Source organism: Rhineura floridana, chromosome 6, assembly GCF_030035675.1.
Source record: "Rhineura floridana isolate rRhiFlo1 chromosome 6, rRhiFlo1.hap2, whole genome shotgun sequence".
Lineage (NCBI taxonomy): Eukaryota > Metazoa > Chordata > Lepidosauria > Squamata > Rhineuridae > Rhineura > Rhineura floridana.
In genome coordinates, this window is record NC_084485.1 from 2583532 (window position 1) to 2610867 (window position 27336).

The window sequence follows — 27336 nt, forward strand, 5'->3', positions numbered from 1 at the left end:
GCTGGTGGGATGTGTGGCTTTTCTTCTCCCAGTAGTGTGTCCGCACATGTGCAGGCTCACGCAGACCCACAAAGTAGAAGCTATTTTTGACATTCCAAAAAGCAGCTAGCCTGCTATGTGATGTTTCTTGCTGCTGCTCTGAAAACTTGGGTCTGATCCACCAGAGCTCTTTGTATGTTTTCATTGTAATTAAGGGACAGTAGTACTTTTTAAAAAATTGTGGGCCCCACTCCTAGACCAGAGAACCGCTTGCAGCCTTGGGAAGGTGGGATGTGTGCCATTGTGGCTTCCCTTGGTGGCGTCGGGAGTTGTGGGAGCTCCTCTGGTGAGGAGATGCGTCTGTTTTGGCTTGACATGTGGCAACAGGGCAGAGATGGTGTTGCCCTTAATGAGAGGGGTGGTGTTCCCATGCCCCTCCGGTTTTATGAAAATAGCAGGGCTCACATGGCAGAAGGGATGGTAGTGCCTTTTCCTTCCTACACTAGTGTTTAAAGCTCTGAACGACTTCTTGTTATTGTTATGTGCCTTCAAGTCAATTACGACTTATGGTGACCCAATGAATCTGCAACCTCCAAGAGCATCTGTCATGAGCCACCCTGTTCAGATCTTGTAAGTTCAGGTCTGTGGTTTCCTTTATGGAATCAATCCATCTCTGGTTTGGCCTTCCTCTTTTTCTACTCCCTGCTGTTTTTCCCAGCATTATTGTCTTTTCTAGTGAATCACGTCTTCTCATGATGTGTCCAAAGTAGGATAACCTCATCTTTTTAGCTTCTGATGACAGTTTAATCATTTTAGTTTCTATTTATTTATTTATTTATTTGACTTGTTAGTCGCTTATCTGGCTGAATTGTCAGCCACTCTAAGCGACGTGCAAAGCAGAACATGTAAACATCAAAACATGAAGAGACTAACAATAAAAACTAATGATAACGTAGAAGCAACAAGTTCCAATAACAATAGAGCTTCTCTGCTGTATAGTCCGGAGGTGTAACTACCGATGGAGGTTATACCACTGGAGCCTATAGCCATCCTACCCTGAACATGCCCAATCTCATCTGATCTCGGAAGCTAAGCAGGCCTGGTTAGTACTTGGATGGAAGACTGCCTGGGAATACCGGGTGCCGTAGGCTTAGAGGAAGCAATGGTAAACCACCCCTGAATACCTCTTACCATGAAAACCCTATGAATATATCCAAAAAAAGATCCATAGGGTCGCCTTAAGTCGTAATCAACTTGAAGGCATGTAACAACAACAGTACCACCGGATTCCTATTTTTCTCTCTGTTTTTACGGTCCTGATTTTACTATTTCTATTTTTTTGGGTTTTGTATACTGCTTAGAATTTTAAAAAAATATCAGCTGGCTTAAAAATACTTTTAGTTAAACAAATAAATGGATGAAGGCTCAAGTAGTGACCTGAGGTAGTAAAGGGGTTTCTTCGTGATTTAGCTTAAACTGCTAAACAGGGTGGTGGGGGGGGGTGTGTGTGTGTGTGTGTGTGTGTGTGTGTGTGTGTGTGTGTGTGTGTGTGTGTGTGTGTGTGTGTGTGTGTGTGTGTGTGTGTGTGTGTGTGTGTGTGTGTGTGTGTGTGTGTGTGTGTGTGTGTGTGTGTGTGTGTGTGTGTGTGTGTGTGTGAGAGAGAGAGACAGAGACAGAGACAGAGACAGAGACAGAGACAGAGACAGAGAGAGAGAGAGAGAGAGAGAGAGATGATTCTATAAAGAATTCTGTTTTTGTTTTGTTTTAACACACTTCCCCTGGCTTAACTCTGGTTTTGGGAGCAGGGAGAGGGAGGAGGCTGATTATTCTGACCTCTCCAAATTGCTGCACATGTCTTGAATTGCACAGGATGAGTGCCTGTGTGCTTTCTTCCTCCTGTTCACATGGCCACCGACTGCTGCTAGCAGATGTTTGAACACAAGAGAGGCACAGTCCTGAGGGCAAGGTTGTCAAGGAAGAATCATAGAATTGTAGTGCTGGAAGGGGCCTATAAGACCATCAAGTCCAACCCCCCTGCTCAATGCAGGAATCCAAATTAAAGCATCCCCGATGGGTGGCTGTCCAGCTGCCTCTTGAATGCCTTCAGTCAAGGGCTTTGACTGACAGGTTGTGAGAATGCGGCTGGCAAGAGGCGTCAAGTACATCTGGAAAGAGTGGGGAGGGGGGTGAGGAAGTGTGTCTTGGACAGGGGGTTGGATGCTTCAATGCTCCTGGTGCCCCAAGACTAAGCTGGGTTAGGCTGAGAGTACAGTTTGCTCAAGACCACCCCTAAGCACAGCTGAGAGAGCTCTAAACTAGGGCTTCCAACATCCATGCCCCACCTGATTGTCTGTTGTCCTTTTCGCCAGCCTCTGTGTTGCCAGTGGGCACGCTGAAATGGGAAGGAATTCCAAGAGGGTTCTCTCCTTCCTCTCCAGCTCCAGTCAGGCAGAGAAGCCAGTTTTTCTGCTATAAATTTTTAATCATTGCCGTTATCTGCTCCTGCAGTAACACTGCAGTTTGGAGAGTCTTGCCTGTTGTTTGTGCACCTTCTGATCTTGTATGTACAAACAAAACTTCTTTTGATGGAAGAGATTATTTGCTTTCCTTTGCCATCTCAGCCCGGAGGCCACACTATGCGCCCTAATCTCTTGGCTGTGCAGGAGAGATAGGGAGTATAAATTTAATCGAGGTGAACTTGGGAGTGTTTGAAGATTGCAGCAAAGCCTCAGGATTCCTGCTGCCTTCCTCACTCCAAGGAGCTGGAGTTTTGTACCCAGAACCTCTACAGTTGTGGAGGGTAGCAAAGATTGGCAGCCTACAAAATCTAGAACTAAATTGCTATTTTATCAGATCCGTAGGTGGCACTAAAATCTCATAGCTAAGTGGTTTAAAACTGTCCGAGCCTTTTCAAATAGCTAAAGGAAGCGCCTATTTCCCATTGTGTATCCCTGTAGAGGATACCGTATGTCCTTGAGAACAGGTGCATGTCTGAAACGCACATCCAGGAGCCACATGATGCCATCAGGTGTCTCCTTATGCCACGACTACGTTATTGTCAGGAAAAAATACATTTGATGCTCTTAGTCAGCTTATTTAGAGGTGGGGCGGGGAAATCTGCCTGGCAGGGTGAAGGAGAGCTATGGAATAGAAGGGAAATATTGGTCAGGAAACTCCAGGTCATGGTTTAAGCAGGCCTGAATGTCTTTGGGGCAGAAGTATTTTTGTTTCCCTGGATTCTGGAATGTAAAAAGCAGAAATGTTGGCAAAACAAAAGCCACTTGACCCATGTGACAGCTCCTAGGTGAGTAGGTAGAGCAGCCAGGAGGCTGGCAAAGGTTTTTACAGCTGGGTGTGTGTGTATGTGTGTGCAAAGAGCTGCTCAGGATCCTTCTGTTTGTCTGGTAGACTGCTCTAAAGCAGGCTGTTCTAAAGCTGCCCTTCTACGTGTGCCCTATCACAGATGTACACTTAGGCTGAGCTGAAACTATATAGAATTGTAGAATTGGAAAGGGCCTGTAAGGCCGCCGGCTCCAACCCCCTGCTCAACACAGGAATCCAACTTAAAGCATGTCCCTCATTTTTGTGACTGTTGCAAACTGGTTCCCATCTCAGGTGGTTTGGCATGCATTGCCAAATGCAATTTGTTTTGAGCACTCCATGACATTTTCCTCCTCCTCTGTCTCCTGCGAGAGCCAGTGTGGTATCGTGGTTAAGGCATTGGACCACGCCCTGGGAGACCAGGGTTCGAATCCCCACACAGCCATGAAGCTCACTGGGTCACCTTGGGCCAGTCACTGCCTCTCAGCCTCAGAGGAAGGCAATGGTAAACCACCTCTGAATACCACTTGCCATGAAAACCCTGTTCATAGGGTCGCCACAAGTCGGAATCGACTTGAAGGCAGTCCATTTCCATTTTTCTGTCTCTTGCACCCACACTGCCATTTTATCCAATGGTTCCACTGACGTGAGTGATTTTCCTGGTGGTGCAAACACTTCTCAGCAAAGTCACAGAGCAAGTCAGATTCCATGGCAGGCTGAGCCAAGAAGGAAGAGGAGAATGGCCCCAAGGCAAAGCAGCACCCTCTACAGGGACAGAAATCCAACAGATACCATCGGATCAATGTGATTGCTTAGTTGAGGTATTCCTGAAGAAAATACCTTCTGGCTGGAGAAGAGGCAGCTGGACAGCCACCTGTTGGGGATGCTTTGATTTGGATTCCTGCATTGCTCAGGGGGTTGGACCTGATGGCCTTGTAGGCCCCTTCCAACTCTACTATTCTATGGTTCTATGGCTCCATCTGCTTTTTAAAGTGGGTATAAAAATTGGAGAGCATGTGTCAGGCACTAATGTGAATGAACGCCTTGGGGCCTCTAAACATAATATAGATGCCCTCACCTGGGAGCCAGGATCAGCTGGTGCAGTGGCCAACCCAGGTTTGCCCTGTGTAATGTGTAAAAGCAGCCTTTAGTGTTGATGAACCTATTAGCCATCCCCACTAGTTTGCTTGGAGGGAGGAGTTCCACAGGGAATTGCTGCAGATGATGTCAAGTTAATGACTGAAATTAGCGTCAACCAAAAACTTTAATTCTGTCTGGCACTGGGGCTGTTTGTTTTTGGATTAGCAGTTTGTTGTAATCTTCTTGATTAAGGATTATGATCCCTGTAGAAGCATAAGCCAGACAAGCCTCCCAGGAGCTGACGGAGCGCTGTGTGCAATATGCAGTGCGGCACAACCTTGGAAGGAATGACCTTCCCTGGCAGGCAGCTAATCTGTACCGCCAAGTAAACGTTACGTGGCTGAGTGGCGCAATCCCTGCTCTTGGCTCTGTTGGCACAGGTGCCCTCTGGGCTGTGGAAGAAAATTTGCCACCCTGGGGCATGGAAGGTCTTCAGACTGCAAATGGAAACTGTGCCCAAGTATCTGACCTGCCCCTTTGGCAAATATCACCTGGAATTTCAAAACCAACCCCCCATCTCTTTCTCTCTCTTGACCCATGAACGTTAGAAAGATGCCTGAAGAGCCAATGGTTGTGTAGGCTCTCCCGAGGCCAAGTGTTGTTGTTATGTGCCTTCAGATCAATTTCGACTTATGGTGACCCTATGAATCAGCGACCTCTCTGTTCAGAACTTGTAAGTTCAGGTCTGTGGCTTCCTTGATGGAATCAATCCATCTCTTGTTTGGCCTTCCTCTTTTTCTACTCCCTTCTGTTTTTCCCAGCATTATGGTCTTTTCTAATGAATCATGTCTTCTCATGATGTGTCCAAAGTATGATAACCTCAGTTTCATCATTTTAGCTTGTAGTGACAGTTCTGGTTTAATTTGTTCTAACACCCAATTATTTGTCTTTTTCGCAGACCATGGTATCTGCAAAGCTCTCCTCTAACACCACATTTCAAATGAGTATTCTTCTCTTATCCACTTTCTTCATTGTCCAACTTTCACATCCATACATAGAGATTGGGAATACCATGGTCTGAATGATCCTGTCTTTAGTGATACATCTTTGCATTTGAGGACCTTTTCTAGATCTCTCACAGCTCATAGGGTTCTAACCGTGTATCTATCTCCTTTTGCTTTCCTTCTCTCTTTAACCATTTTAAGAGTTTCTTCAGTCATCCATTGAGGTCTTTCTCTCTTTTTAGCTAGAGGTATTGTCTTTTTGCATTCTTCCCTGATAATGTCTCTGACTTCATAGTTCTTCTGGTTCTCTATCAACTACGTTTAAAGCCTCAAATCTGTTCCTTATTTGATATTTATATTCTTCTGGGATGTTATTTAAATTGTATTTTGGCATTATGATTGCTTTGTTGGTCTTCTTTAGCTTTACTCTGATTTTCGATACTATCAGTTCATGATCTCTACCACAGTCTGTTCCTGGTCTTGTTTTCGCAGAAAGTATGGAACTTCTCCATCTTCTGCTACCAATTATATAATCAGTTTGATTCCTATATTGACCATCTGGTGATGTCTATGTGTACAGTTGTCTTTTTGGTTGCGCAAAAAATGTGTTTGCAAGAAACAAATTATTGGCTTCACAGAATTCAATAAGTATCTCTCCTAAGCCCCATTTCCCCACAGTTTCTAGTTTTTCTCTGTTTCCTACTTCTACATTCCAGTCCCCCATGATTATCAGCACATCTTGTTTTGGCGTGTGATCAATTTCTTCCTGTACTTCTGCATAACATCTTTCGAATTCCTCTTCTGCGTTTGCCATTGTAGCATAGACTATATTTCAGATACAGGTTGGAACAGCCCAAAGAGGTAGTTGTTTGTTGTTGTTAAGAGTCAAAGCAGATGTTAGAACAGAGGCTCTTGTTCTCCCTTTTTCCTGTGGATGTGAATTCTCAGTTCCTGTGAGGGAAAGCCCCACGCGTGCCACAAACTCAAGATATTAGGCACAGCATTCCATGTGGACTCCTACCCCTCTCTTGTAACTCTGGAGAAATTGTTGCTGCTGAGATCTTTGGACAAGCCACAGATATGGAAGAATGGATGAGGATCATGCATGCGGCACAAGACCAGCCCCATCTGGAGTTGGGGACTGGCTCTTGGAGCCACTGGATCCTTATTCTGTCAGTTCCAAGCAGCTCTCAAGTGGAAGCCTGCACCCTTCATGGGGAGGAAACAGCACTTTCCTTCTCGCAGGCGCTGGGGGTTGAGGGATGGTTCACAGTCTCTAACTCCTCCTCCAGCAATGTCACAGGTAGAAGGCAAGGATGACAAGTGCTGCAGTGTATGCTTCACAGGACATTTCAGGCACATGCCCTCTCTTGGGCCTTCCATAGAGCTCTGTGTGGAGTGTCTGTGGAACTATGAACTCCATCCTGTCTTTTGGTTGTATAAGTCCAGGATGAAAGAGGAGTCAGTAAGCTTTCCAGATGTCCCATCCGGAGCCAAGGAACAAAGGTGCACACCGTTCAATAAGGTGTTCTCTTTTTATTAAAGTTACAGTTATATGAAAGACTTTTTGACTCATTCACCTCTCTATGCATTCTAAGTACACCGCCCAGAGAGCCTTTTTGGCTTAGGGCGGTATATAAATTAAATTAAATAAATAAGTAAATAAATGAGAGCTATTTCCCTAACTAGCACTGCCCAAGCAAGCCTCTGGTTACAGATGTTGACTCAGAACCCCCTCCTTCTTAAAAATGGAAATGACTGCCCTCAAGTCAATTCCAACTTCTGGTGACCCTACGAATGGGGTTTTCATGGTAAGCAGCATTCAAAGGGGTTTCACCATTGCCTTCCTCTGAGGCTGAGAGGCAGTGACTGGCCCAAGGTCACCCAGTGAGTTTCATGGCTGTGTGGGGATTCGAAACCTGGTCTCCCAGGTAGTAGTCCAACACCTTAACCCAGCCTTTCCCAACCAGTGTACCTCCAGATGTTGTTGGACCACAATTCCCATCTTTCCTGACCATTGGCAATGCTGGCTGAGGCTGATGGGAGTTGTGGTCCAACAACATCTGGAGGCACACTGGTTGGGAAAGGCTGCCTTAACCACTACATCACACTGGCTCTCCTCCTTGTTACCGCCTCCCTTAAATAGGTTTCACTTTCACGCTCAAATGATGGCTCCTCCTAACACCCGCCAGCGATTGTTCTTTACGCCTCTGAATTCCGCGAGAGCGGTGGGCAAAGGGGCTGGACCTCAACTTCTCCCTCCAAATGAGGGGGGCTAGCTGACTGGGCAGGTGTGGGACACCGCTGAGCACCCGCCTCGCAATCAGCAAGTGGATCAGGTGGCTCCTTGGACGCAGGAGAAAGGGCCGCGTCCTCAGAAGCAACCTCTTTTTTTTTTTTTCAATAATTTTTATTCAGATTTTCATAAAACATACAAGACAAAATCATAAAACATTCAAAGACAAAAAACAAAATCAAAAATAGTTAAACAAAAAGAAAAAAAAGAAAAGAAAAAACAAAAATAAAAAATAAAGAGTAAAATATTGACTTCCCATTTGTCAAAGATCAAATCAGTTATAAGTCTATAATATATAACAATCCTGTCTCTTAAGTCATATTATAAAATCACTTTCCTCCAGTAGTTATCTTACTTAATCATCAAATCTCATAAACATTACTTTATTCTTTCCACAAAAAGTCAAAGAGAGGTTTCAATTCTTTAAGAAATATATCTATCAATTTTTTTTTCCAGATAAGCATATCGATTAATCCATCTCATTACTAATTATGATAATCTTATTGTCATAACCATAGTCAAAATAAACATTTCAATTAATCCATCACATCAGAATCTGTTAGGTTCAATAATTTCAGTAGCCATTGTTCTATTATCTCTATTAGTTCCATTTTCCATCTTCCATCTTCAGTAGTCTTGTTAAGTCCAGTAATTTCAATATCCAATCTTCCATGATCAGTATTCCATAATAATCTTGCTGTCAAAGCCATAGTCATATAGTAAGAGTCTGATGGGAATTACCTCTATCCCAAATATTTTCTTGCCATCCATTCTGAATAGGTTGCTGAAATACTGCTGTAAAATCATATCTCTGTTCTTTTTTTCAAAATACACTGGGTCATCTCTTAAAAGTTTTTCCATTGTCACATGGCTGCAGTTAATTCCATAGATTTTCTCTATATTGGGCTCCATCACATCATTCCAGTCCAGAAGATTATCCATGCCATTGATAACTTTATCTCTAGAATCTTCATTCATTTCTTCAGAGATAACATTGAGTTCCAAACAATAGATTTTATTTCTAAAGTCCATAGACTCCAAATCTTGTTCCTGTTCCACGTTGGTTCCAATCTCCGGGATCTCCTCTCTCACAGGGACCCCTATTCCAGTCTCCAGGGTCTCCTCTCTCACAGGGACCCCTGTTCCAATCTCCGGGGTCTCCTCTCTCACAGGGACCCCTTCCAGGGTCACCTCTCTCACAGGGACCCTTATATCTTTAATCTCCTGCTTCATTTTACTCAATTCAATTTTCATTATCTCAATCTCATCCATTATTTTCTGAAACATAGTTATTTCCAGATTTTCAGCCACTTTCTTAATTGCCATTTTAAAAGAAAAATATAGGAAAACCACTTCTTATTTCAGCAACAATTGGGTTAATACTCCAAACTTGGTGACATCACAGTATAAACAGAGCAGACAGCCTTATCTCTCCAATAGTTAAGTAAACAAAATGCAGTTCCCAGGATCGAAACAATTAATGGCAATCGTCAAGAAACAGATTCGTCAAAATAAAATAGACCAAAAAGAGAGTAGTCTCAAAACAGTATAATATTTTTCAAAATAAAAATCTGGAATAGAAATCCCTCTTCTGTGTATATCTTTAGAATGCAAATCCAGGACAGCTTTTTGCAACAAAAACAGAGATAAGCTATTAATTAGTGCGTAGCAGAGAGAAGTTACGGCTCCCCAGTGAGATGTCAAAAACCGATCAATCTGGCAAATCTCTTTTAAACAGCAACAATTTAAGTCAAGTAAAAGAAAAATATAGAAAGAAGGGTGCTTGCCTGTTAGTGCGTTCTCTCTTAGAAGATAAGATGAACGTTCGCTTTATCAGATAGAGCTTGCTGTTGAAAATCCGTCCCACCTTCGTCGGCTGGACCTCGTCCCATAAATTAATGAGATCTGGTCGTCCCAACAAAAATAGGCTTTGAGGTTAATCTCTTCGTTTCTCCCTACCCGGGAGAAGTTTAATCAGTCAAAAAAAAAAGAAAAAACTGACTGATATATCTGAATAAGCTTCTTTTGAGGCAGGAGCCCGTCTCAAAAGCAGGCACAGGCTAAGTCACCCTTCCCGGAAGTCCTCAGAAGCAACCTCTGACAGCTGTCCCTGCGCTTCCTTAGGAGGAGTTGGGATTTGGGTGCTCTGGGATCCTTCCTCCCTCAACCCCACCCCTGAGTCCTCAATGTCAGAGCCCTTCTCCTGCAAGCCCTCCCCTCTGTCCTGGGTCACAACACCAGCAGTCGTGGATTCTTTTTCTTCTCATTTTGTCCATTTATATACTTTTGGGATATGTTAGCACATTAAAGGTTGATCTGAGTTTATGGGGTTTTGTCCCAGGATAATAGGTGGCACAAACTGGTCCTGCCAACTGGTGTTGGAGGAGAGCTTTGCGTGTACCATGGACTGCGAAAAAGGCAAATAATTGGGTGTTAGAACAAATTAAACCAGAACTATCACTAGAAGCTAAAATGATGAAACTGTGGTTATCATACTTTGGACACATCACGAGAAGACATGATTCATTAGAAAAGATAATAATGCTTGGAAAAACAGAAGGGAGTAGAAAAAGAGGAAGGCCAAACAAGAGATGGATTGATTCCATCAAGGAAGCCACAGACCTGACTTACAAGATCTGAGCAGGGTGGTTCATGACAGATGCTCTTGGAGGTCATTGATTCATAGGGTCATCATAAGTCATAATCGACTTGAAGGCATGTAACAATAACAACCAACTGGACCTGCATCCCCCTTCTTCTGCTAGCCTGGCGTACAAGATCTCCTTGGCCCACAGAACTACAATGCTCCTGAGCTTCCATCAGCTGCCTGTTTAACTTTCCTTGTGACAAGCTAAGCTGACATCCTGTGTTAAATGTGTAAATCGCCTTGCCACCAAAACATGCATCTCACTTGCAGCATCACGAATGTAATGAATCAAGGTGTCAAGTAGCTTGAAGAAAATGAATTTGTTAATTGCCTGAATACTCAGACTTGGGTAATGTAAAAGAGAAGACTTGGAAATACTCAAGTAGGAGGCAAACGGTGACCTCATTGCTGTTGCTGAGCCCTGGCAGGAGGGGTGGGGAGGGGGAAGGCTGTGTGATTGGAATGATGAAATAACCAACTTGGGAAGAGAAGCTTGGATGCCCCTCCAAGCAACCAAGGTGTAGCCTTTTTGGACAGACAGAATTGCAGGCTGTTGAATTGTTCTGGTTCTAAGTAGTGCAGGCACAATAAGCAGCAGTGCCCTCTGGGTGATTTCAGGATATGGAAGGACCTAAAAGCCTTCTCAGCATGTTCATTCATTCATTCATTTATTTATTATTTGATTTCTACCCCGCCCTTCCTCCAGCAGAAGCCCAGGGTGGGAAACAAAAGCACTAAAAACACTTTAAAATGTGTTAAATACAGACTTTAAAATACATTAAAACAAAATATCTTTAAAAACATTTTTAAAAATCTTTCAAGACATTAAAAAAGGTTCAAAACATTGTTTTTTTAAAAAAGGTTTAAAACATATTAAAAAGCAATTCCAACACTGACACAGACTGGGATATGGTCTCCACTTAAAAGGCTTATTGAAAGAGGAAGGTTGGCTCTGCTAGAATCCTTACAAGATCTCAACCTCTTTTAATCCCACTGATGCTGGGGGCAGGTTTGTGCCATGAGTCAAATTCATGGGTAAATGGCTTCTGCTTCAGGAGTTGGCATCATATTGGACTTGCTTGGCAGTCTTCTTGAAATGCAGAATTCAAAGTTAGGCTGAAGATGTAACTGGTCTGCCAGTGAGTTGGGCCCTGTCGTGTATTTGTATCCTTCTGTTTATCTTGCTGAGATAATGATGATGATGATGATGATGATGATTTCTACCCCGCCTTTTGGCCAAAGGCCCTCAAGGCAGCTTGCAAAAAAACAGGCAGAAGCATAAAAAGACATCAATGAAGGCAATACAATTTACAAAAACTAAATAACAACTATCATTATTAAAAAAAACAGCAGTTACAACATTATTAAAAAACAACAGTTGCAACTTAAGCCCCTGTAGATGTTGCTGGACTGGATTGGATGTATGCACTGTCACCTGTTCCCACAAATGGAACCTGAGAAACAGTGAACAGTCACCTACGCCATGAATAACATCAGAGGTAGATAGGACAGAGTCATTGAAGTTGTGAGGAGTTGCTGGCACATTTGGTCGAAATCAGCATGAATTGCTGGGAGTCCTACAGTCAATTGAGTGGGTCTCTAGGTGGGTTCCTCCATGCACAAAATTCAGTTTGCGAAATCGCACAAGAAGGTGTGCTTGGTGACTACTCCCTGGTTTACAAATTCCTGCCTAGTGCAGCCCAAAATTGTTCCAGAAGCAAATTCAAAACCTCACAATTTGGGCTGGTATTTTGTGCTGGAGATGATCCTGTTTTGGGCCGACGCTGCATTTATTGATTACATGTTCCTGGGTGTTGCCCACTCTGAGTCTTTGGGGAATATGGAAGGATAAAGATCAAATAAATACATTAGCTGAAACAGAAACACTCACTGTCGGGTTTTCAGATTGGGGTGGGACTAGTTTAATGCGGCTTTTACGGCATCCAGATCCTCTGTGAGTGTAGCATCCATTTTTTAGCCTTTTAGGAACAGAGTGAGAAGGTTCAGTGTCTGACGTGTGCCTAAACTGGAGCTTCTGTGCAAGCCCAAGGCTGCGAGCACAGCTGAGCTCTGGTGTTGCTCCCATTTGTTTTAGCAAGGCTTGGATGGAAGCTGTTCCCCCTCCCATGTTGCACCGTGGCTAATTGACAGTGCAAATATTTCCAGTCTCTTCAGTTCCATAATACCTTAACAAGAACCCTTTCTCACATCTACGGCTGTTGACAGTGCTTTTAACCAAGGGGAGCTTTGCACACACAGGCACACTGTGTCTCTGAAAGCAGAAGGCTGCCATCACACTAGTTGTCTCTCAGTCAAGTATGGCTCCTCATTTAGGACTGCTGCCCTGATTGAACATTTCCTTACAGGCACAGGAGTTTGCATGTGCACAAGGGTCTCCACTATATGCGCACACCTGAAAGAACTTCCTCGCTCACTCACAAAGAATCATAGAGTTGGAAGGGGCCTATAAGGCCATCCAGTCCAACCCCCTGCTCAATGCAGGAATCCAAACTGAAGCATATCCAACATGTGACTGTCCAGCTGCCTCATAAAGGCTTCCAGGGTTGGAGAGCCCACCACCTCTCTAGGTCATTGGTTCTATTGTCGTATGGCTCTAAAAGTTAGGGAGTTTTTTCCTGATGTTCAGCTGAAATCTGGCTTCCTGCAACTTGAGCCCACTATTCCGTGTCCTGCACTCTGGGATGATTGAGAAGAGGTCCTGGTCCTCCACTGTGTGGGAACCTTTCAAGTACTTGAAGAGTGCTGTCATATCTCCCCTCAGTCTTCTCTTGGATCACTGGTTGCTGGTCTAAACAAAAGGGGTAGCTTGTGCTAGGGTGAATTCTGTTGGTACATTATAGCCCATATGGAATTTACGATTGGCACTTGTGACTACACTAGCACAAATCTTCAAATTGTTATGTGCTGGCCATGTGCTAGCCAATTATGGACATGCCACCAGCATGCACAACCTGAGCCCTTGTTGGGTGTGATTGTGTTGCTGGCACCTGTGCTCTAGCTGAACAGCCATATCCTGTCATAGGACAGCTCATCTCTTTCAAGAGGAACTTTTTATACCCACTGGTATGAATTGAGTCTTGGTTCTCAGGGGAGGCCCTTTGCATGTGGATGACTTTACCTGTGCAGGCTCATCACATGATGAGTTGCATGTGTCACATGATGAGCTCATCACATGACGAGTTGCATCACATGATGAGTTTTCCGCCCTGGACTCTGCTGGGAGGAAGGGCGGGAGATAAATCAAATAATTAATTAATGTGTGAAGCAGCTATCACAAGCATATCTTGTCACTTCAGGCACAGTCCTTTTTGATAGAGGCTCTTAACGCAGTCTGCCATGAAACACCGGGCACTGAGAGGTCCGATGAATGTGCTGTTCTTTTGGTGCAATGAGCCTTCTGTCGAGAGCCAGGATGCCACCGTTCCATGGCCATGCCTAAGGAACAGCCGCTCTGGAGGGCGGGGCACTTTTGACAGATTTGTGTGAAGTAGCACTGCCCTGGCTCCCTGATGCACCTATACAGCCCATAATGTCTCTGGCTTTACTTACCCCAGAGACCACCTTCATCTCTAGGCAATGAGGGACTGTTTTTTCTCCTATTGCACCGGAAGTCATTTTATCCTTCCTTGTACCTCCATAAAGACACTCGCTGAGAGCATTGATAATATGAAATTGCATTTAAATGTAATTGATTTCTTTTAAAAGAGAGGCAGATTTTTATATTGGTCTGACTTTAGATTTTAACATCTGGGGGTTAAGCGGGGGTGTGATTATTTTTTTAAAAAGGGGGTATTCTTTGCTTTGTCAAAGGCTGTTCTTACCTCTCAGATCTGTGTGATCATGCAGACAAAGGGTGGTTCTCAAGACAAATGCACGTATCTGTGGCACAGAGGCAGAGCTTGGAAAAGTTACTTTTTTGAACTACAACTCCCATCAGCCCAATCCAGTGGCCATGCTGGCTGGGGCTGATGGGAGTTGTAGTTCAGAAAAGTAACTTTTCCAAGCTCTGCACAGAGGGCACCTGTGTCCACTAGTGAGGAGGCTGGGGGCGATGGCCTAGGCCAGTGGTCAGTTGTTGGCAAATGTGAAACACCTTGTGGAGTTTTCATTCCTCCTGGCAGGTAGATTGCAAGTATAGAAAGCATTTTGTCCAAAAGAGACGGCCCCTGTTTTGGCAAGCAAAGAGGAGTTGATCTCTGGAGTTGATTGTAAGCATCTCATTCCCTTCTGGCAAGTGGCAAATGGGCAAGTGAGGTGGCAGTGCACGGATTGGCATGGAGGCCATGAAACCTGACTTCTCTCGTCCTTTGCCGCTCCTCATCAGAAATCACACTAAGACCTGGAAGGATCTTCAAGCCATTCTTGTTGCTTTAGTCTGCGGTTCCTGTAGAGCTTGTTAACGAGAAACTCTTCCTTTGTGAGAATCCGCAACGCTTTGTGTAGTGTGGTCTGGTGGTTTTTTGAGGGGCTGTGTTTTTCTTGAGCCAGCATCAGTATTCTGCCGGAGTGCCTCACGCATACTCGGCCCGCCTGCCGGAGCCTCCCTTCCTCCCCTGCTAGGCAGATGTCCATTATAATGCAATGTAAAGTGGGGGTGTGAGAAAAATAACAACAAAGGCAGAGGAGCACAGCATTATGGCACGATTTGACGGGACCTCCTGCTGCTCTAGCTGCCAGTGCGCCAGGCCCAGAATAGATTCATCTGTATTCCATCACTCTACCACCAAAGTCAAGATCAATCTAATTAGGATATTTTAAACTCTGCCTGCATCCCAAGTCTTCCCTGCCCATTGCCTAGGGATGGGCAGGGAGTGAATGCTGCTGGAAATGGGTCTGAGCAGAATCGCCAATAGCACAGTGGGGCCAGGTATGCGTCCTGTGTGGTGCAGAGTGTCATGGCCTGTTGCCCCTGCTGGGCTTGGGTCTCTTGGCATTCTAAGCAGCTGTGCTTGGCTTATTGTCTTCCAGGCACAGTCTGCAGCATTGGTTCCAACCAGCACAGCCCGTGTGGTACAGTGGAGAGTGTTGAACTTTGCCCAGGAAGACCTGGGTTCAGATCTGCACTCAGCTGCAATGCTTTCTGAGTGACCATGGTTATATGCCTTGGAGGCAGCATCTTCCCAATGAGAAGCAGCCCATAGTCCTGTGGTAGAGCACAGAAGTCCCCAGGTTCAGTCTCTGGCATGCTCAACCTAAGATGGTGGAGATCCCCTGTGAGGTAGAGTAGGCCACCTTTCCCCAACTCCCATCAGCCCCAGCCCCAAGGAAAGCTGGAATAGACCATCCTGAGCTAGAAAAACCAAACATCTGACTTGAGAGCTGCCAACCTAGTGCCCTTCAGATGTTGTTAAGCTACAATTCCCACCAGCCCTAGCCATCCAAGCAGAACAAGGCTGTACTTTGGCTCCGTGGATCCACAGGCTGCCTCATCTCTTCCAATACCCATAATCTGTACAACTTGAACACCTTCTTCATTATGCCCTTCCATGCACCATCTTGTGTCAAATGACAAAGCTGGGGAAGACAGTGGCATCTTGGTGGCTGATCCCCAGTTGCAGAACTTCTTATTTAGAAAGAATTCTGGTAATTTACTGCAGATTTTGTTTGTTTTAATTTGGATATGTTTGGGGTTTGTACTGTTCTTTAATTGGGGAAGGGATATAACAAATGACAGAGCATGCGCTTTGCCTGCAGAAGGACCTGGTTCATTCCTCATTGTGCCCTGTCAAAATGGCTGGTCCTGGCTTAAGACAGAGAACAGGGCTCAACAGGAGATGACAACAGACTCCCCTCCTGTTAGGTGGAGTCCTGGGGCAGCCCACCTAGACAATTTAGGTTGGAGAGCAGCAGCTCCTCTAGGATGCAAGCCTTAACGTGGTGAGGGGGGTTGAGAGTGTCGAAGAAGCTGAGAGCAATGCCATCAGGAGTCTAGAGCAAGAGGCTAGACTCCTAGCAGGGGCACCCATGGCGGAATGGTCAAAGCTGAAACACCAGACTAAGATGCATCCAGACTCAGAGGAAGGCAATGGTAAACCACCTCTGAATATCTCTGACCACGAAAACCCTATGAACAGAGTGTCCAAAATGCAACATGAGATAGTGCTGGAAGATGAGACCCCCAGGTCAGAAGGCACTCACCAAGCTACTGGGGAAGAACAAAGGACAAGTACGAATAGCGCTGTGACTAATGACACAGCTGGGTCAAAGCCGAAAGGAAGCCCAGAGGCTGATGCACACAGATGCGAAAGGAGAGTCCGGAGTCGTACGACGCACACTATAGGAACATGGAATGTGAGAAGTATGTACCAGGGAAAGTTGGAAATTGTCAAGCTAGAAATGGAACATATCAACATTACAATACTTGGTGTGAGCGAACTAAAATGGACAGGAATGGGACATTTCCAATCAGGCAACTACAAAATATTTTATGCAGGAAATGAGAAATTAAGAAGAAATGGGGTTGCTTTAATAGTGAGAAGTGATGTAGCCAAAGCAATTAGGAGCTACAACGCAAGGTCTGAGCGAGTGATATCACTGAGATTAAACGGGAAACCTATTAACATAACCATCATCCACGTCTACGCTCGGACGGCAAATGCAGAAGAGGAATTGGAGAGATTTTACACAGAAGTACAGGAAGAAATTGATAACACACCAAAACAAGATATGATGATAATCATGGGGGATTTGAATGCAAAAGTAGAGAACAGAGAAGAACTAGGAATTGTGGGAAAATGGGGCTTAGGAGACAGAAATGAAGCAGGAGAAAGACATCAAATTCTGTGAAGCCAATAATTTGTTTCTCACAAACACATTTTTTGAGCTACCAAAAAGACGACTGTACATGTGGACATCGCCAAATGGCCAATGAAAAAAATGAAATGGACTGCCTTCAAGTCGATTCTGACTTACGGCGACCCTATGGATAGGGTTTTCATGGTAAGTGGTATTCAGAGGGGGTTTACCATTGCCTTGATTATATAATGGGTAGCACAACATGAAGAACTTCCATACTTTCTGCAAAAACAAGACCGGGAGCAGACTGTGGTACAGATCATGAACTGGTCATATCAAAAATCAGAATAAAGCTAAAGAAGAAAAACAAAGCAATCAAAATGCCAAAATACAATTTAAATAACATCCCAGAAGAATATAAAGATCAAATAAGAAACAGATTTGAGACTTTAAACTTAGTTGACAGAGAACCAGAAGAACTATGGAATGAAGTCAGAGACGTTATCAGAGAAGAATGCAAAAAGACAATACCTCTAGTTAAAAAGAGAGAAAGACCTCAATGGATGACTGAAGAAACTCTTCAAATGGTTAAAGAGAGAAGGGAAGCAAAAGCAAAAGGAGATAGAAACACGGTCAGAACCCTAAATGCAACAATACAATGACTAATACGTAGGGACAGAGAGAACTATAACAATAGTTACTGTATAGAAATAGAAGAGGACAACAAAAAGGGTAGAACAAGAGCCCTGTTCGAAAAGATTAGAGAAATGAAAGGGAAATTTAAACCACGAGTAGGGATGTTGAATGATCAATAAGGGAACACACTGACTGACCAACATGAAGTAAAAGGAAGATGGAAGCAATACACTGAAGAACTCTATAAAAGAGATGCCAGGATGACAGATTCATTCACGGAAGAACGGTATGATGAAGAACCAGAAATTTGAGACTGTGAAGTGAAAGCTGCTCTTAAAATACTTGGAACAAACAAATCACCAGGAACAGATGGCATACCAACAGAGTTGCTACAAGCTACTGAGACTGAATCTGTCCAAATTTTGACATACATTTGTCAACAAATATGGAAAACTAAACAACGACCCACAGACTGGAAGCGTTCAATATACATCCCAATTCCAAAGAAAGGGGATCCCAGGGAATACAGTAATTATCAAACTATTGCCTTAATATCCCATGCAAGAAAAGTAATGCTCAAGATTCTACAACAAAGGCTCTTACCATATATGGAGTGAGAAATGCCAGATGCCCAAGCTGGATTTAGAAAGGGAAGAGGTACCAGAGATCATGTCGCAAACATTTCAGGAATTTCAGAGGGAAATCACCCTGTTTTTTACAGATTACAGCAAAGGCTTTGATCGTGTACATCAGGAAAAACTATGGAATGCTTTCAAAGAAATGGGGGTGCCACAGCATCTGATTTTCCTGATGCACAACCTATACTCTGCACAAGAGGCTACTGTAAGGACAGAATATGGAGAAACCGATTGGTTCCCCATCGGAAAGTGTGGGAGACGGGTGTATTTTATCATCCTATTTGTTTAACCTGTATACAGAACATATCATAGGGAGAGCAGGATTGGACCAAGATAAAGAAGGTGTGAAAATTGGAGGGAGAAATATAAATAATTTGAGATAGGCAGACGATACCATACTCTTAGCAGAAACCAGTAATGATTTGAAACGAATGCTGATAAAAGTTAAAGAGGAAAGCACAAAAGCAGGACTACAGCTGAACATCAAAAAGACTAAAGTAATGACAACAGAAGATTTATGTAACTTTAAAGTTGACAATGAGGACATTGAACTTGTCAAGGATTATCAATATCTCAGCACAGTCATTAACCAAAATGGAGAGAACAGTTAAGAAATCAGAAGAAGGCTAGGACTGGGGAGGGCAGCTATGAGAGAACTAGAAAAGGTCCTCAAATGCAAGGATGTATCACTGAACACTAAAGTCAGGATCATTCAGACTGTGGTATTCCTGATCTCTATGTATGGATGTGAAAGTTGGACAATGAAAAAGGCAGATAAGAGAAAAATCAACTCATTTGAAATGTGGTGTTGGAGGAGAGCTTTGCGCATATACCGTGGACTACGAAAAAAACAAATAATTGGGTATATGAACAAATTAAACCATAACTATCGCTAGAATCTAAAATGATGCGACTGAGGTTATCATAGAATCATAGAGTTGGAAAGGGCCTTGTAGGGCATCGAGTCCAACCCCCTGCTCACAGCAGGAAATCCACAGCTAGAGCATCTCCCGCAGATAGCTGTCCAGCCTCTGCTTGAAGACATCCAGCGAAGGGGATCCCACCACCTCCCTAGGCAGTCGGTTCCATTGCCGAACTGCCCTTACTGTCAAGAAGTTCCTTCTGATGTCGAATCTGAATCTACGCTCCTGCAACTTAAAACCATTAGACCTAGTCCTACCCTCTGGGGCAGCAGAGAACAAATCTGTACCCTCCTCTAATACTTTGGACACATAATGAGAAGACAGAAGGGAATGGAAAAAGAGGAAGGCCAAACAAGAGATGGATTGATTCCATAAAGGAAGCCACAGACCTGAACTTACAAGATCTGAACAGGGCGGTTCAGAACAGATGCTGTTGGAGGTCACTGATTCATAGGGTCGCCATAAGGCAAAATTGACTTGAAGGCACATAACAACAGCAGCAGCCAGAACTGTCTGCTCTCTCCTATGCCGGAACTTTTCTGGCAGGCAGTTAACTTTTTGCCTGTGTGTTGATGCCGCCCTTTGAGAGCTTCCTTTGCAAAACTGCCGGTGCTCCATTGTGATGCCTGAAGTGTAGTCCCAGGCTGGCCAGCCAGCAGTCTGCAGAATGCTAAAAAAAAGTGACTAGGCGGCTGAGGGGGAGATCTGTCTCTCGTTGTGCTCAAAGCGCTGGCTGGAGTCTTCAGCACTTCCCTGGTCCAGCCAGCACTGGGCCTTGTGTTTGGTGCATTTATTTTGAGTGTGGTTAGTTTGATGGTGGCATCCTCTGGTCTCTGGGTGCCCAAACAGTGGGAGCATTCCTCTGTCTGTGCTCCTTTTACATGTGACTGGCTCTTGAAATAGGAAGCAAGCCAGTGTGCGACAGATTGGCCAGGGGTGGAGTGCGGCAGAAACCTGCAGCTCCCTTTTCCTGCCTGTGCTGCGTAGGGAGTGTGAGCTCACATTTGGTTAGCAAGGAGTCTCACACAGGGCAGGAGGGCCAAATCCTGAGCCCACGGGCCTGTTTTCATTTTAAAAGAACAAAACATTCAGACATGAGTCAAAGACAGGCTGGTAATGCAGTCTTGTCTCTCCGTGTAAAGAAGGAACTCCTGGGGCTCTTGTTGCTGTTATGTGCCTCCAACTCGACTATGACTTCTGGTGACCCTATGAATCAGCGACCTCCAAGAGCATCTCATGAGCCACCCTGTTCAGATCTTGTAAGTTCAGCTCTGTGGCTGCCTTGATGGAATCAATCCATCTCTTGTTTGGCTTTCCTCTTTTTCTACTCCCTTCTGTTTTTCCCAGCATTATTGTCTTTTCTAGTGAATCATGTCTTCTCATGATGTGTCCAAAGTAGGATAACCTCAGTTTCTCTAGTGACAGTTCTGGTTTAATTTGTTCTGACACCCAAGTATTTGTCTTTTTCGCAGTCCATGGTATCCGCAAAGCTCCAGCACCACATTTCAAATGAGTTGATTTTTCTCTTATCAGCTTTTTTTCACTGTCCAACTTTCACATCCATACATAGAGATCGGAAATACCATGGTCTGAATGATCCTGACTTTAGCGTTCAGTGATATATCTTTGCATCTGAGGACCTTTTCTAGTTCTCTCACAGCTGCCCTCCCCAGTCCTAGCCTTCTTCTGATTTCTTGACTGTTGTCTCCATTTTGGTTAATGACTGTGCCGAGGTATTGATAATCCTTGACAAGCTCAATGTCTTCATTGTCAAGTTACATAAATCTTCTGTTATCATTACTGTTGTCTGTTTGAAAATAAGCCTTCCTGGAGATCTAGTATTTCTCCCCACCTTCAGAACAGAAGGAGGGAGATTTGATTTGATAGATAGAGGGTGTGCGGTTGCGGGTGTGCGGTTGCCTGCCACTGAATGCTGTGTTAAAACAGGCTGTGTGTTGCCTCCCAGCCCTCCTTCACTCCATCTTGCTCCGTCAGGATGATAGAGCCATTGAGCAGGGTCGGACACTAGATAACAGGTTTATCGCCCCCCTCTTTCTGGTGGCAGCTTCTCTCCCCTCATCTTGCTGCATGAAAAATTGACACCACCACAGGCTGAAATCTGTTGCTAAAGGAGAAACATTTATTAGCAACTAATGAAATCTGTGTGAACAACAGGCTCTCCTTTTGCCATTGTTCTGCACTGTCCAGATGCGGAGGGCAGAGTCCCCTGCGATGAGAGTGGGGCTTCTCCATCACTGGGGATGCCATGCGCCTGTTGCCGAGTCCATTCAGGCTCCTAACCAGTGGCTGAGGCATCAGTTTATTGAAAGCCCCTTGCAAAGAGGTACATGTCGCTTGTTCTGTGAGCAATTGATCGCAGCTTCTCCTGGCCCCCAGGCTAAGGCAGAGCTGTGGAAACTCATGTTAATCTGTCTTGACAGCAATGAGGAGATGATCCCTCTCCGCTGTATATTGCATTTTCCTCTCTGAAAAATAACAAATTCTGACACCCCTCTCCTCTGGCAAGGCAATAGAGGCAGATTTTATGGCCCCCTTTGCCTCATCAATCTTAATCAGCAAGATTAAAGCAAAGACAGAGTGGAGAAGTTGGAACTGCATTTGCACTGAAAATGTCCACGTCGCGAGGCCTGTTCTAAGTGCAGGAAGGAGCAGCTGCGCATGCCTTGGCCAGAAGGGAGTGGATCGATTATTTGTGCTTTGGCTCTGATTACACAAAGTGCTCAAGAGCCAAGGCTGGTCGGGATCCCGATCACATCGTGGAGCAAGCTCCAGTGGATGATCCCTCGTGGGCTGTTTGTGTCAAGCAGTTGGCCCAGCCTTCCTCACCCTGTGTCCGTCAGCCGTGTGGGGCTATGACTCCTGGCGTCACCATCAGCAATGCTGGCTGTGGCTGATGGGAGTTGTGCTCCAAAACAGCTGTTGGGCACCGGGTTGGCAATGGCTGCCACTGCTGCTATATAAGTGACCAACGTGTGGCGGTTCCTAGCCCCGCACCCCAGTCCAAGGCAACAGGTTGTCTGAGGATCTCTTGACTTTGGTACCTTGAGGATAAGGCCCTGGAAGGTGCGCCTTTGTGGAGAATTGATTTCGAATGGAGTTGTTGGTCTTGTCGCCGGCAAGAGCCTGGAGGCAGCCAGAAAAGAAGAACCTCCTTCTCGGGGTCCGGCCTAGTCTGCTCTCCCTTCTCTTCCAAGGCTTCTACTGCCCTGAACCCAACCAGTCAGCACAACCTGAGAGGCTGCAGAGCAGGCAAAAAATTGCTCAGTGTTTTGTGCACCTTTTGTGCCTGACTCTGTGAATAGAGGCTGCCGAGGCTGGCTGCAGGATCCTCCCCTGTTACAGCTAAATAAGGCTCCACAGTCAGGAGCCGCTCTTTCAGGCACAGTGTACTCCTGTTGTCTCCCTGTAGCCATCCCTTGCTCAGAAACTTCAGGGCAGCCCCTCTGACTACTTCTCTTGCTGTTTAAGTGGGCAGGAAGCAGAATGGTGCTGTGTGCCTTGGCAGGGCACGGCCAGCTTTAGTGCCCTGATCCGAGTCTCTCTCTCTCTCCCTCTCTCTCCAGAACACGTCTGCTCCATCTTGGCCTCCCTCCTGAGGAATCTAAGGGGGCAGCAGAGAACCCGATTGCTCAACAAATTCACCGAGAACGACAGTGAGAAGGTGAGAGGGCCAGGGTGTCTGGGTGTCTGGGTCAGGGTTTGGTGGGGGTTGGGAAATGGGGCTATGTGGATTTGAAGGGGAGTATTGCCTCCGTGGGAAAATTCAAGAGGCACCCCTTCTCTCCTCCGCCCGCCTCCAATTACAGCCAGTCACCATTTGGCACAACCCACCAAGGGAGTTCTCTTGCACACCATGCTCTTTTACATCTCCTACTTCGGGGGGGGGGTTGCCCCGTGGTGCAGATCTGCCTGCTTCTGTCCCAAACTCCACCGCCACCACCTCACCCTGGTTTGTGGCAGAGCTACTGCTGGTATCGCCTCAAACCTAGGAGTGTGCTGAGGCAGTTGTGTGCCGAATCGCACAGGAAGGTGACTACTGCTTTGATTTGGATTCCTGCATTGAGCAGGGGGTTGGACTGGATGGCCTTATAGGCCCCTTCCAGCTCTACTATTCTATGGTTCTATGATTCTATACTGAGGCTCCTGTGCCTGCTTTAGCAAACGGCTGAATTAAAAACTTGTTCCCCCCCTGAAAGTCAGAGAGGAGGAGAGAGAGGCCTCTCAGTGGCCTGCATAGTGTGGGGACAAGGAACAGGGGAGGAGGGAGGCTGCCTTGAGCGCTTCCTGGAAGGATCTGGCTGAGAGCCTTGTGCCAGCTTCTCCCATTTTGGCCTGGAGACCTTGCATCACGTGCGGAGGGAGTCCAGCTATTTTGGCAAGATGGAGGGTCGAGTAAGGGGAGCAGTGAGGCAGGCCAGCCTAGAGGAGCCATTATCCAAGATCCCATAAGAAGGGCATTGCATGCTGAGGGAAGGTAAGCGGGATTGGTTTGGAAGTTGCTGGGGCTGTTTGGCCACCAGGGCTGTATGCTGTAAATCCTGCAGATGGAGAATCAGCAGGCCCTTGGCTCCAAAGCCCTTTGCTTCCTGAATGCCCAGGGCCTGTCAGGCACAAGGCAAAGTGTCCTGTCCGGCTCACATGGGACCTCACGACCTGAAAGCCCAGCTCGTTGAATGCAGAGCGGCCTCATGTTCTGTCGGTCCTTCATCTTGGTGGGTTGGGCTCATTTGGAGAAGGGAAGGTCCCAGATCCAGCCCTCAGCATCTCCTGTCTGACATCCTGGCGTCAGCAGAGAGGCAGCCCCTCAGCTAGCTGGGCCAGTGGCCCGATTCGGTACGAGGCAGCTTGCTGCGTTGCATGGCAAGTGCAAACCTCCTTTCCCCTCCCCCAGGAGGCCTCTCTCTCTTCTCTTTTTTTCCCCTGCCAGGTTGATAGACTGATGGAGTTATATTTCAAGTACCTGGATGCAATGCAGGCAGCCGATAAGAAGATAGAAGGTGAAAAACATGTAGGTGTCATCCCTTCCCACACACACACACACCCCTCCTGTCTCATCGATAGGGTGCCTGCAAGTTACCTGGAACTATTTTTCTTCTTAAAGAGGCAGCTGAGGCTTGTTGGAGGGATGGTTTGCCTCCTGCCTGAGTATTTGTAAGCAGTGCAGTGCCCAGCTCTTTGGAAGCATCGTCCTCACAGGAAGGTCTGATGCCCAGTTTAGGGCAGTGGGTAGTCTTGTTCTCCATTAACCTAAGTGGTGGCAGCTACACTGAGAAACTTGCCATAGGATTGAAATGAATGGGGAGCCCAGTGCACTCTGGTAGAGCCAGCATCAGGAGTTGGGATATTATTATCATTATCGTTATCCTGCCCTTCCAGTAGGAGCAAAGGGCAGCAAACAAAAACACTAAAACATGTTAAAAACAGACTTTAAAATATATTAAAGCAAAACATCTTTGAAAACATATTAAAACATCTTTACGAACGTATTTTTAGAAAAGCGTTTAAAGCATCTTGAAAAGCAGTTCCAGCAGACAGACAGACTGGGACAAGGTCTCTGCTTACGAGGCTTGCTGAAGGAGGAGGCATCTGCTGGGGCCTTGAGAACATCAGGCGCCCCTGCTTGATCGCGCCAGTGGCCCAGCCAAGCAGATGCCTCTGGGGAGCCCACAAGCAGGACCTGAGTGCAGCAGCATTCTCCCCTCCTGTGGCTTCCAGCAGCTGAACTTCCGGCTGCTCCTCCGTGCTGCCTGTTCCCCTGCTGCTCTCACTCACTCTCCTTGGGCAATCAGAGAGCAGAATGAGAGGGTGGCGTCTCCTCCTTCTCCAGTGGCCTTGCGCTTGCCCTCCGGGCAGGTGTGCAGCTGGGACCAAGGAGGGGAGAGGGCATCTCTGTCAGAGAAGGGGACCGCTGGAGGCATCTTGCTCAGGGAAGGTGGGGCAGTCATTGCTCATTGGAGCCCTCAAACACAGCGGAGAGCTACAGAGAGGCCTCAAAGCAAGAGGGGGTGGGCCCCGTTGGGCAGGACGCGGCAGGAATCCAAGGAAATGCTCAGCAGCTCAGGAAATCTCAACATGTCAGGCTGTGGGGGAAACATCCCTTCTCCTTTCCAGTTCTTTTCATCTTTTCTTTTGGAAAAGGTGGCAAACCACCTTAGCTCTTAACTCCCTCTGAAATGAGGTGTAATTATAGCGCCTCAGCAGCGATCTCTGCAAAAGGGAGGCAAAGGCAGGTGATGGCTTAATGCATTTGTTCTTAGTTCTGGGAGGAAATTATGCTCAGCAGGCTTATTCAATAAAATGTTCTCACTGGATACTTTGTGCCATAGCGACTTACAAATGAGATGCTAATTGTGGCACTAAGTCATTCCATCCTTGAACGGGAGAAAACGGGGCTCCTGGAAGTGAATTGGCAGGGGCGTCCGTAGGTTTTGATAGCCTAAATGGGGATGTGAATTAACCTGGCATTTGCGTGGCCGCAAATGGTTTGGATTGCGTGGAATTGCACTGAGGAGAGGAGATAATGACTGGACTTAAGGAAGGCGCCTTTGTTGTGTTCAGGGCATGGAGACTTCACAGGCCGGCTGAACTTTCTAAGCCACTCGGACCTTTTGTGCAGGAACCTGTAACATCTGGGGCTGGCTGAGAGCACCGCTCCTGGCCTACAAGCTTCTTGCCTGTTGTCCCAGACAGATTTGAAAGCGCTTGAGATGCTTGTCAGATACATGTGAAAACTCAGCAAACAGGCAAAGCTTTGCTGCAGATGCCGTGTGATCTCCCCAGCAGTTGTGGATCAGATTGTTGGGGTACAGATGTATAAATGTCACTGTAGCCGCCAGCCGCCGCTGCCTAATTCATTTAGAGTTGTATTCAGTGCTAGTCTTACTCAAACTAAACTCACTGAAATTAAAGAACTGAAGTTAGTCATGGCCATTATCTTCAGTGGGCCTCCTCTGCGCAGGACTAGCGTTGGATGCAGCCCACAGTCTGTGTGCATTTTGTGTTGCTTCTAATTTTCTGTGCAACTGTAAGATCTCAAATCTGATGCCAAATTTGCAGCTCTTCTTCACACTTCAGACTCCAAAGCAAGTTTTGATCCTTTCTGGCTGGGTCTGCTGTTGCTAAATAAATGCTGCTTCAGTGCCAACTCTGCTTGCTGCTGTGTAGAATGGGGGGGGAGGCATTCAGTCCTGTGTTTCTCCTGCCTTGGTTTGCGCTCCCCTTTATGGAGAGGAGGGGGTTTCTTGGCCTCCCAGGATCAGTGCCCTGTGTCTGAAATCTCTCCTCATTCCTCCCCGCCTGGAATGGATTTGGACTGGCCGAGCCGCATTGGCCCAGGCCTCTCTCTCGGCAGCTCCTGCTGGGGGGAGTAGGAAGAGCCTCCTGGTAGATTGTTTAGCGGTGCCAAGCTTCACGGGCCTGTCTTCTCATGCCCTGGCTTGTCTTTGGCATGTTGTCCCAGCCTCTCTGTCACTGTGACAGCCCATTCTAATGGGGAAGTAGGAACAGATGAGCGAGGTCTCCGTGGCGGGAGGGGAGGGGGATATGAGGGAGTTCCTTTCTGAGCCCCAGGATAGACTTTCTGTGTATGTGCAAACTCTACCCACCGCTTTCCTAAGGGAAATGTTTTTGCTGCTCGACTCCTCAGAATCATGGCAAGCCTTGGTGGCCTCTGGAGGAGAGACGGAGACCGGAATCTCCGTCGGGATCAACTACAGGAAGCCTCTCTGCTTGCAGTGACAGCAACAGGCCGCACTCGCTGGGCTCTGAGAATGGCCATTTGCCATTCCCTGCCTGTCAGTCCAGCCTCATTAGTGTGAGAGGAGCTCGTTTTAGCTTCACAGAAGCCCATCTTATTGCTGTCTTCTCCCATCAGCAAGGGGCATCTCGCAGCAGATAAGGAATGGCACCTGAGCACTCGTTTGGAGGTTAGCGTCTTGACGGCTTGGAGAGAGAGGGGGAGGCAGGCAGGCAGGGTGGCTGTTCGGTATTTGTACGGGAAACATTAACATTTTGGAGAGAGGTACGGCGGTTGTTA

The 27336-nt window shown here is 46.1% G+C and overlaps 1 protein-coding gene across 1 annotated transcript in view; it reads left to right on the forward strand.

Annotated features, from left to right (window-relative positions):
• Positions 1-27336, forward strand: part of CTNNBL1 (catenin beta like 1) — a 139699-nt gene that overhangs the window by 101181 nt on the left and 11182 nt on the right. Inside the window, exons 12-13 of the mRNA XM_061630757.1 lie at positions 22865-22962; positions 24193-24309. Of these exons, the coding sequence (XP_061486741.1) occupies positions 22865-22962; positions 24193-24309 (215 nt within the window). The remainder of the gene's footprint in view (positions 1-22864; positions 22963-24192; positions 24310-27336) is intronic.